The 11,418-nt window shown below is 40.6% G+C and overlaps 1 protein-coding gene and 1 long non-coding RNA gene across 8 annotated transcripts; one reads left to right on the top strand and one right to left on the bottom strand.

Annotated features, from left to right (window-relative positions):
* Positions 1–438: 438 nt before the first annotated feature.
* On the bottom strand, positions 439–8,121 carry LOC117155207 (uncharacterized). Of its 4 annotated transcripts, XM_076623242.1 has the most exons (7): positions 7,125–8,121; positions 6,632–7,043; positions 6,313–6,339; positions 3,093–3,214; positions 2,532–2,771; positions 2,201–2,437; positions 439–1,758 (listed from the first exon to the last, which is right to left on the bottom strand). In XM_076623242.1, the coding sequence occupies exons 1-7, from the start codon at positions 8,119–8,121 to the stop codon at positions 1,664–1,666; spliced, it is 2,130 nt and encodes a 709-aa protein (XP_076479357.1). In that variant the 3' UTR covers positions 439–1,663. The 4 variants fall into 4 exon arrangements, with proteins under 4 accessions (XP_076479357.1, XP_033186819.2, XP_033186821.2 ...); XM_033330928.2 differs by having other exon boundaries at positions 6,632–8,121; XM_033330930.2 differs by having other exon boundaries at positions 2,205–2,437; positions 6,632–8,121.
* On the top strand, positions 1,530–11,214 carry LOC117155208 (uncharacterized). Of its 4 annotated transcripts, XR_013059699.1 has the most exons (5): positions 1,530–1,641; positions 2,515–2,645; positions 3,095–4,906; positions 5,729–5,835; positions 10,204–11,214. It is a non-coding gene; the product is annotated as an uncharacterized LOC117155208 (long non-coding RNA). The 4 variants fall into 4 exon arrangements; XR_013059696.1 differs by having other exon boundaries at positions 5,729–11,214; XR_013059698.1 differs by having other exon boundaries at positions 3,095–5,835.
* The last annotated feature ends 204 nt before the right edge of the window (positions 11,215–11,418 follow it).

Below are 11,418 nucleotides of genomic sequence, written 5' to 3'. Positions count from 1 at the left end.
ATACTTTCAGACATTGCAAAAGATATAAACCATGATAAGAGAAACAATTTATTTCGTTCAATAAGGAGTAATACACCAAAATATAAAACTAGATTAAAAGACAAATTTATGCTGAGATATAAATGAAAGTAAAAACAATTTGAGATATAATAGATATAATATAAGGATAATACATATGCTTGACAGTGAATTAATAAAATAGTATTTTCAGTAAACAACTTATACAGATTAACATAAAGTTAATACTTTCTTTAAATAAAGAAATAAGCTAATACACAAAGTTTAGTTTAGACACTGGAACATTATATAATTTCAAAAAGCTCTATTTCTTAAAAAATACCTTTTTTCATTAAAAAGAAAATATAAAACAGCTAAAAGACAATCCATCATATAAAAGGTAGGAGTCAAACTTAAAATGTGTTCAGTATAAAGGCATCATAAATTTCGACATCAAACCATTTATTTTTAAACAACTAGGCAATTAAATATACATTATGTACAGGAATTATGTAGGATTTTTGAGAACGTGTTGTCTTCTTTGTTAAACAACAACAGCATATAATAGTAAGTAACATAATCTTTCAGATGGGCCATTACAACATAGTGAAGTACTTAGTGCTTGTACCAAACTGTAATATTCTATATGGTCCCACCTAAAGTGTAGTAATAGAAATTCAGCACGGATTTGCGCTGCTTAATTAACGTAAAACATAAATATCTATGTCTAAGCTCTTACATTTGGTTGCATCAGTCGTGGGCATGACATGTATATGCGCGTATTACTTTGCACATACATGTGCAACGTGTACATGCATACATGTCAAGAGAGTAACCTATTCGATAATCTAACATGATCTAATCTAATTTAATATTAATCAATCTACTGATTCGATTTCACTGGTATGTACATCATTAAATCATACTAAAATTTAACTCTAATATTATTCATAAAATAACGGGTATTTCGATGTTTTTCTCGTAGAAGCCACGGTCTGTACGCATACTACAAGAAATGATAAAAAACAATAAAATACAGCTTACCACTACTGCACTTAAATAACACGGCATTCCATCTTTAAGTTAACATCTTGTTTAAATTAAAAAGCAGTCTATAAAAAAACTTTTACTGGGATTATACTCACTCTCTCACCAGTTCGCCACTAATGCAATTTTCGCGTGTTTTTTACTTCGTTACTGCTACGAAACTAATTACAGTGGTGACGGCGCATTTGTCTGCGTTTTGTATTGCGCGCGCTTAGAACAATAAAAAAAACCCCAGAATGTCGTCAATATGATTTTTGTATAAAAAATATTAAATTTTGTTTTATTATATTAATGAATTTAACGCATTCACTTATGCAAGAATAATTGCATATGCATTGCATAGCAATGGAAAAATTGGTTTTTCCATTTTCTTAACGAATTTATAAAGTATGTAGTTATGATCGATAATCGATACAAACACGTCGCAGCTTAATGACGACTATTCTTTCTACAAAAGTGTATTTCACACTTATTGTTGGTATGTGTTTGAATCGAGCAACAGTTCAAGGATTATGTTCTATGGTCTTCGTAAAAATGATCCTTGTTTTTTCCAAGGATAAAGTGCAACGTGAATGATTGTCTATTTTCTCACAGCATGTAAGTGTTTTTCTCTTCCACTCTAATGCCTGCAGTTGACGTACGTCTCCGTTTTTCCATTTACGATGCGAACGTAACGAGTACAGGCTCGTACGAAGAGTGCAGGTACTCGCTGGTCTATAGAAAAAGAAGGCACTGTTGTAAATATGTTTTATAATAGGTAATGCCATTAATTATACTAAGACTAAATCTTTAAAGCTATCTCTCAAAATATTTAAATAACTACTCCAAGTAAATTATGCGGTACAAATATTTTTCCTGTTACATTATGAAAAATGTAGCTATCTATGAAATAAAAATTTAGTCTCAATATGATGGAACTGGCTGCGCGCCAGCGTGAAATCACGACAAAAACCACACAGCATCGCCAATACAGCAAAACTCGCAAACTATTAATCGCGATAGTCAACAATCGCGACTGTTTGAATCATTTAACTTATTCAAATGATCTAAGGCATCCAAGTCTGTTATGGCACACGATGTTAAGTGTCACGCAGGTATGCAAGCAGGCAATCGAAATTGTCACATCGGAGTTAGTATTGTTAGAGCACACACTCACATGCCTTCTGATCTGAATCCTGATCCGCGCAAGACGGTTGTTGAATATATAGAGCCGGTTTCAGCGGCCTGCCATCTTGATCTTCAACTTGTATTACCAGCCCATGGTTACTTCCGTTTCCATGAGAATTCCGTTGGTTAAGTCTCCAGAATCGAAGGCTTTGTCTCACATCCAATGCCAAATGGGTACCTCTGGATGTGAGAGGAGTCACAACCGAATCCATCAGGCGTTTCTTCGCTGTTAATACAAATTTTTATTCAGTTAATATTATCATTCGCTGTTAATAATACATTTTTATTCAATTAATGTTATAGATCAATCCACAACTTACATCGATGCCTCTTCAAAGTTTTCGTGTAATAGTAGACCGATATCCTGATCTTCTTCTCGTCTTCCTCCTCCTCGTCGAACGTGCTTTCCGAAGAAGATGTCGTGTTTTCTTGTGGTAATTTGAATATTCTTAATTTAGCGGCGACCACGTGATCGCTGGAAGTCAAATTCAATTGAAAGTGCATATTCATAGAGAATGAGTCCGTCCAGGCATCTTGATCCGTGTTCCGAGGAATTTGACCTGGTGAAAGAGAACGATACATATTTTATACCAGAAATATATTTAGAGTATTAACGAGATATTAGCCTATTAATTAGAAAGCTCGTCGGATATAATAATTTCTTTATTTATGGATCCCCTATTCTTTAATGCATTATTTCATTTATTTATAGATTCTCTATTGTTTAATACGTTATTTCGTTTTTATTAAAAATAAGTTGTATCGCATTTATATTTTCGGACCCTGAAAACTTAACTGAAATTGATTTATCTATATTAAATTTTTAATCCGCGATTACACATAGTTAAGAAATATTGCTGTTAACAAGTTAAGTAACTTACAGGTCGGTGAAAACATGGTGAGTCGTTCGCGTTGAACTTGGTTGGCATCGGTGCTGAGGTTGAATCTTCCGGTGAGAGCCAGAACCCGCGTCTTGATGTCCTCGATGGCTTTTTCACCCTGGCTGCACACAGAAACAAAGGTTTATAAACCGATATAAACTAGCAATAAAAAGTAAACTGGAAAATAAGAAATCACAGCAGCCGACAAATTCTCAATATAAATACTCGAATAAAACAATAAAAAAGGAGAGTTTGCAATTTAAATCTATTAGTAGATAGAAACTGAAGTTTTAGATTGAATCGAGGATAGAAATTGATAGTTAGAGAGTAAAGTGAAATAAAAGAATCAGAAATATTCGAAGAATTCCGTGCCTGATGATGACGACGTAAAAATTTTCACTTGGAGATACGTGTAAGCTTTCCGGGCAGCAAGGCAGACTAATGGATGGTGGTCAGTGACCTATAGGGCCCATAGTGTGGGTCACAGATATTTATTATACGTTCTAGACATTGACTAGACAGCCGACACGAGCACTAGTATATACCTCATTCGTCTCGTCTAGCAGGGAAGTGTTAATGCATTTGTATTATATCTCGAATTTTAATATCTCCTATTAAATGAATTTTTACTTTCGAATGTTTCATCGAACAGAGAACAATCTCATAATCTGAGCTTACGATAACGATAAATACTAATTAACTACTAATTAAACTTACAGAAGAGAAGACTTTCAAGTCTATCTATGTAGAACTTGCATCGACCATCAGGTGAGATTACGGGATTGCATAATGGAAGCTCTAAGTCATTAAACCCGGCAGGAAAAAAGGAGGAGCGTCTTTTCTCTACGTCACTGGCAAGGATTGCTTCACTGGACGCCCACTTGGACCTTTAAGCGCAGCCAATCGCGCGTCAACGACCTCGTTGTTGCTCGACAAACAACCAGAAGTGGTTTTCCTAAACAATCGACTGGTCAGGTTACGGGAATGGTGACCACGTGCGGTTAGACGTCCATGAGAAAATGTGAAAAAAATAGATTTCTTTTTTACGAGTTTCAACTTGTCCCACTTTTTTTTGTATAGGAACCCCTTTAGGGAAGCGGAGAACTAGAAGGATGAGAGTATTCGGACGAAATCTCGCCACGAAATCTTGACGGGTTGTATTCCATTCTAGACATGCTCCTTAATCTAGCCACGTCCAAGTCACGCATTCTACAGCGTCTCGTTGCGTACGTGTCACGTCTGTCTGCCGTCTGGGAAAGGGAAGGACTCGGGTGTCTGGAGGCCGTTGCATCATGAGAATGAATCCAGTGATCCTTCCCGAGTACCGTATTAAGAAAATTGGCTACGTTACGCCGGTTTTGTAACAGCCTTCGGACGAACACGAAGTAGCGTCGGCACGTGGAAATCTAGTCAAGAAGATTTCTTCAATTTCTTCAAGGATCTTTCATTTTTATCATTATGAAGAATTTATTGTATAGTTGGACAGGTCTTCGATCAACCAGGCGAATATTGTATTACAGAATAATCTTTAAAATATTATAAAAAGTATCATAACTTTTAGGAGAAAAAACTTGGAAGCTGTTCTGGACGAAAAAAATTAACGCGAGAAGATTGGTAGGTGGCGGAGGTCAGAAGGCTGAAGAAAATGTTAGATCCCGAAACGGTGAACGACGACCTGATTAACGACGTCAAAAAATGCACGTTGCATCGTCTGGCGGTGAGGTGGGGAGCCACTGACGAAAACTTCCTCCTCGCTCTCCGTTGCGCATCTCGCATCATCTTTGTCGGCATAGGAAGAGAGACGCATAGACAAGGTCAGCGCATTAAATTAAAATGTATTACATAACCTCATAAGAGAGCAGTCCTAACTGCAGTCTGACTAGACACCCGGTGATTATGAGGGTGCTCAACTTAAGGCTGCTGCGTCGTTGCGATCTAACTCACGTCCGCTTTACTATAGACATTGTAAGAAATAAATTAATCCGTCTGATACTATAGAACCACTTTACATCAGCCTCTCCCCTTGATCTGCGTCCCTAATCCACGTTGTTACCGTTGAGTAACACGTATAATTCTTTAGATGAAGTAACTGCGATTACTCTGTTCCTTTTCCTTCGACTGAAACCAGGCTAACCTTTGAAATCGAGCAAGAGGATTCTAGTATCGGTGGATTGTCCAGATCACCCTGTAGAGTCCCGAGGAAGAAGCGGAACGACGGGTACACCGGAGGACTCTCAGCAGGCTACGCCAGTGCCGACACGAATGCATTTACGCGTCTAGACTTAATAAAATAAAAGAAACGCCTTCGCACCAGAGGCCAAGGTGGTGGAGGAGAAGGAGGGCGATTTAAAAACATAGCTAGGGACCACGGCGGAATTTCCACAGCGCGTCCTTCCTGGCTTGCTTTTCGTTCCCGCGTCTGTCTTTCTCGACCACTCTGGTCGATAAATCATTTTTCGCTGGCACCAGAAATCTCTAAACGATATTATGAATCACTAATTTTGTCACGAAATCTTGACATAATCATTTTAAAATAGTTTACGTTCGTAACTGGATTTGTTCAGGTATAAAATTTTGTCAATACTCTTCTAAAAAATTTGAACGATCCTTAATTAATTTTTGAATTTTTTGTTTAGAAAAATATCAGCGAGGAAAAGGGAGGCGAAGCGGTTGAAGAAGCGGACGCTGGTCAGCCCGAGGCGTAGAAATTCAGTGGCGCTTCGTGGTTCTTCGTTTCATCACGGTATTTTTACGGGCCATCGAGATATTTTTACGTGGCGGGGGCAATGATTCGTCGAGAACGCCTTTGTCGTCAAGTATTCGCGAGCACAGGTCTGGGTTACGTCGTTGGAAAACCGTTTGCCTTTTTCTTTCATTACGATAATTAAAGAGAAGATTGCCGATTTGGTTTCAAGGGAAAGAGTAAGAAGGGAAGAATGCGTGTTACCTTTTCATGCAGACACAACATACCTCTGTGGAGAATAGATCTCCTGTTGTTATCGCAATAAATCGTATCTCATGCAATACGAGCAATGAGATAATCGTGATGAGAGAGAATGTATTTTTAGATTATGCAAGCCAAGCCAGAAGGAAGGCAGCCGGTCGGCCGGGGGAGCAAAACAAAAAGAGTTCGACAGAATTTATCTGTCCATCTTGCTCGGTAAACCGAGTCCCTTACCCAAAAAGCATCAGATCATAGTGCCATCAGGGTGAAGCTTACCTGTCGAAGCTTGAGGTTAGGTTTCCTCTAAAAGACACAAAAAGCACATTGTATAGATTTTTTTATTAGACATTTTTGCAAAGCGAGACACACGATAAACAACATTTAATGTGAAAAATGAATGAGACAAAAAGGAACATAATGAATGAAAAAAATATCGAGCCATCTACGATTATTGAAATTTATGATCTTCCCCCATGAATCGAATCTGTACTGAATTAATTACATAGAAATATATCTTAATTATCAAGAGCATAGTGAACTGAAGCATAGATTAGGAAAACGTCGAATCATAAAACACATTGATTAGCTCACTTACCCTCGTCGATGAGCAATGGCTAGTTGCAGGTAGGACGACAAATTGGCTAAGGGAAGGCTGCCGGCGGATACGTTATTGTTGGCCATGAAGAGCTTGACAGAATCAGGAGTGTCGTTTAGATACCCCAACGTATCATTTTCGTTATCCTCCGGATTCCAATTTAGTCGGGAATCGCGAGTAGAGTCTTCATAGTCAGATGTCTCATTATCCTCGGTATTCTCGAAACCAAGGGAATCCACGAATTCAGGGATAACTCTGTAAACGTCATCCTCGACCCATTCGAGTCCTTCGTATTCACTGATCCTTTTATTCTCACTAAGTTTCTCTACACTTTTTGAAACTTCTATTTTATCAGTAGAATTGGTAACATGAACGACGATATCTGTACCATTTTTGTCCTCCGAAATTTTATCTGAAATGGTACTCTTGGTGGTACTGACGCCACTCGATGTTGAAAGTGTGGTTGCTATAGGATCATTGTTTAGATAGTTACCCTTTATGTTGGTGCTGCTCAATTGATAAACCAAAGGCACAGTAGTAGCAGTAGTTGAAGAGAGCGGTGACGATGTGGATGCATGAAAGGAATTGCCAGTATTCCTCGAAGTTGTATGTCTCATCATCGAAACGTGATGTTTAGGCATTCTAAGATGATTTTTGTTACTTTCCTCGGAACCTGAGCTGGAATCGAACTCAGAGTCATCGTATCGGATCTTAAAGACCACGTGAGGCTCCATAGCTCTGTCAAAGTCACGATGAAGATTATTTGCGACATCCTGCTCCTTGGAAGCTTTGGTAGCTTCTTCGTAGTCGACAACCGTGGGTTCTGACCAGGATTGCTGAAATTCTAAGTTGGAGGGTAAGTTCTCGTAATCGAGGATCGCCTGTCGATTATACGCCTCAAAGTCGAAATCTTTGTAAGAAGGTGACCTATCCACGTGACGATTCTTTTTACCTTCTCGTTTAACGTTTTCAAAATCAGGTTTCTTCGAAGACGAACGGTCCATGGAATTTTTATTCCAATTTCTACTTTTCTTTTCTCCATCTCCGTACAACACCTTCGACCAAGATTTCATATTTTCCTTTTTCCTCAGTTCTTCGTCTTTCTTCTTGTTCAGCTCCCTCTCACGAATCGCCAGAACTTCCTCTAGACTGTAATTTAGGCTTTTTAATAGCAACATGTCACCCGTGCTGAGATCGCCAGTGATTATTTTTAGGATAGCTTTCTCCAGCATCTTCTCCAGCCTCCTCTCGCTGAAGGGAACGGTGCCTTTAGCTTCTTCGCCCCTCAGACTCCTGCTCTTGTCGCCCTCGGAGAGCACCACGTTCTCGTTGTCACTGGCCGCGTACCTTTTCACGTGGTCCATCAGATCTCCCTTCTTCTTGTCGTCCGCGTGCACACTGCGGTGATGATGGTGGCCCGAGACACTGTTTGCAATCGAGACGACCAACAACAACACGAAGAACCCAGAGAATTCCATGACGGCCACCATCAAACTCTTCTTCTCAGACTGAGAAATTCTCACTTGTTTTGTCCCTTTCTCTCTGTCAGGATCGTACGAAGGCAGAAAATGCCACCACTTCGTTCATTGATACGGTAATGTAGCCACTGTTATCGTTCAATGGAATCTTTCATTTTTATCGCGTGAGGGAATTCACAACCCCCGAAAGGTAAGCAATCGTCGTGACGAGGTAGGTTCGCTGAAAACCGCGTGGCTCTTCTCGTCGTAGCGAGTGACCCAGAGAACGGATCGACAAACGTTGACGGAAGACGCTGGCTGTGTATCCGCGTTACGAAGAAGTGTTAAATAAACTGGTCCGTGATACTCTGTGGCGGGTGATCGCGGACTAGTCTAATCGCATCAGGAAGCCGCGGTATATATGTAAGTAGGAAAGATTCGTAGCATACGTGTGCACGGGCTGAGCAGTAAGTCTCAACTGAGCCGAGCTGGTCTGCTCACGGACATAATTCTGTCTACTCACTAATTCCGAGACAAGCACGAAGCCGCGAGAGGAGACGCGCCGGTGTTACTACGATCACTCGCTTTTTTCTTCTTCTCCTTCGTCTCCTTTCTCTTTCTCTTCGTGCGTCTGTTCCTCTCGCTCCACCCGCCGCGCGCGTGTGGTAATCCCTTTCCCTCGCTCGCCCAAATCCCGCGGTCGACTGCCTTTTCTCGATCTCCGTGACGCTTTATCGCGCTCGCATCTTCTTCTTCTTCTTCGTCTGCTCGATTTTTCCCTTTTTCCAACGATTCTTATCTCTCCTGTTCGCCCCTTTGTCTTTCCGAAATGTCAAAATAGGTATCTCACAGACCCACTTTTTGGCAATGGCGATGTTCTATTCGATAAGATGCAGACCAATACTACTTGGAATTCTTCGCCAGATGCAGACGAGGATTCAGGATCAGTATATCATGACAGATCTAGGAACGTGAATTCGCCCCATGTGACATTTTCGGAAGAATTTTCGTCCGGTGAAACGATTTGTTCGTGGTGTGGGAAGAGAAGGGAGACGTTTTCACGTGTTCGAGAGGAACGCGGACTGGCGTGACGAAGGGGCTCGCGGGAGAAAAGAAGGAAACGAAAAACGGTGGCTCGGAGGCGAGAAGAAATGAACGAGAAGGCACCTTGTATTCGGTTGCTTGTTTCAGGGGCAGCCACGTACGACTTTATAGGGTGTCTCCCTCTCCACCGTCTAGACGAATCCCAAGATATGATCTTTGAATCATAATGTATCGCTTTTAATAAATGCAGCCTCCGCGTGCGTGCGTGAAAATACGTGGCAAAGCACGTCGACGACGGGGCCCAAAAAGAAGAACGGGAACGAGGAAAGGGGGAAAAAACAAGCGCAGACTGAGAGAGACCGGGAGAGACAGAGCGGGACGAAAAATAAACCCGTGCTCGTGATCGAATCGGTCGCCGGGATCCGTGTGAAAATCCATAAATTTGGCTGCAAACGAGAAAGATTAGAAAGGTCGTGAATCTTTTGTTTTTTCGACGGACGACGTAAATTGTGGTGACGCGACCGAATCTGAAAATTAGGTTAAAGGATTCGGTTCTTTGAACCTGTCTGCTGTGACTGTCTCTCTGCTGGACAGACATCGGCCAGGCGACCGTCTGCTTTCTGAAATAAATCATTTGCGATATGTTATAGTGCGCCAGGGCGAGATTTATCGGAAATGGTTCGCGTCTAAAATTCTTCATAACAGTCGTTCGTATCTATTCTCAGACTAGGTAGGGTTAACTAACACCATATTTCTGAATAAGAATGATAGAACGATAAAGAAGTTGCTAAAAGTTAAGATTTTACATTCTATTTTGTATCTTAGATTATGCTCGGTTATCCCTGTAACAAGTTGAAGGTATGTTGCAACAGTAGAAATGTATCTTTTAACAAGAATGCTAGAATAATATAGAATAAATTTTCATGCTAAATCTTTCTCAGAATTAAGATAAATTTAGATTCTATTCTGTATCTTAGGTTATCCTCGGTTATCCCTCGGTTTGTCTAAAGCGAGTTGAAGATGTGTTGCAACAAGAAAGCCTCTTTATTAATGATTGATTTCTCTTGGCAGGTAGCCATCGTCCAGGATAAACTTTGCTAGACTACACCTCCTCCTCCTTCTCCTCCTACACACCTTCACATCAGAAGATGCCTGGAAAATTCTGAATCAAATTTTCGTTGAACGCATCGTGCGTTCGGACCAGTCTACCAAAAGGGTAAATTTAGCCGGGTGTATGCGATCTTTCTGGAATCGAATGAATATGTGGCAGCGGCAGGATCACCTCGATCGTAAACAAATGGACGGGGTCACGAAAAGAGAAAGAAAATGCGAGGGATACTTTATTCACCCCCGGAGCTACAGCGAGCGACTGTGTTGACCGATGCGTTTGGATCACGGGTGCATATAATCGCAGGTCGCTGCGCACACGCAGACACGTGCACGCATTTAAATGTACAAAAAGAGGGAGGCCACATGATACTGACGGACAACAGAGAAGTTAGATGGCAGACGTCGGGTGAAAGAGAGAGAGAATGCAATTTGATCCGGCGAAGAGAGACAAGTCGAATCGTCGAATCTCTCCGACGCGACGATGCAATACAGTCACGTCTGACGTCACCTCCGAATCCTCCGTCGCGATTCGGACGTACGGACAGACAATCTGGCGTCTAGACGTACCAAAATAAATAACGCGGGGCCTTGCCTCGCCATCAAACTGTTGTTTGCAATCGTAACACTTATCTGTCGGCCTTGTCAGGCCCCTCGCGTCGCGGATAGGGATGAGGAATAGAGCGGAACCCTTTCGGAACCGGCCCGTGGACACCCCGTGTCGTATTAATCTGGATCGTTCGATTAACATCCTAGGAGACATCCATTCGTGACTGGGTGCTTTTTGAAGTCAGTAGAAATTTCAGTTCAGCGAGTTTGTAAAAGAGTGATGAATTTGGGGTAGCTTAAGTTCTTAGGAAAGTTTACTATTCAGGAAGCATCAAATGTAATTAAACTTGCTGCGCTCTTTTAGTCATTTTAGACCCAATCGTGTTTTCTTATTTTTAATAAATTTCTTAACCATTTCAATCTAAATGAGTATGAGTTTTAGTCACTTGTTTTAGCCTAGTTCTAAACTTACTCTAAAATAAATATGTATATACTTTATGAAAGATATATATATATATGTATATTATATTCTCAACTTCATTTTCATATTTTTGTGATAAGAGAATATAATCATCTTTGCTTAATCGATAGAAAGTTTGTAGATTAGGAGGTTACACTTCAGGAAATTAT

This window comes from Bombus vancouverensis, chromosome 12, assembly GCF_051014615.1.
Source record: "Bombus vancouverensis nearcticus chromosome 12, iyBomVanc1_principal, whole genome shotgun sequence".
NCBI classification, from domain to species: domain Eukaryota; kingdom Metazoa; phylum Arthropoda; class Insecta; order Hymenoptera; family Apidae; genus Bombus; species Bombus vancouverensis.
The sequence above is the reverse complement of the archived record's forward strand: the minus strand, read 5'-3'. Positions and strand labels throughout refer to the sequence as shown.

What these genes read in the sequence shown, in the direction of transcription:
- LOC117155207 (XM_033330928.2), bottom strand. Translation starts at nt 8,121, where the DNA reads ATGGTGGCCGTCATGGAATTCTCTGGGTTCTTCGTGTTGTTGTTGGTC. An exon ending in GCCATTGCTCATCGACGAGG is followed by an intron (nt 6,340 to 6,631) that starts GTAAGTGAGCTA and finishes TGTGTCTTTTAG; the next exon opens with AGGAAACCTAACCTCAAGCT. An exon ending in CACCATGTTTTCACCGACCT is followed by an intron (nt 2,772 to 3,092) that starts GTAAGTTACTTA and finishes CTCTTTCACCAG; the next exon opens with GTCAAATTCCTCGGAACACG.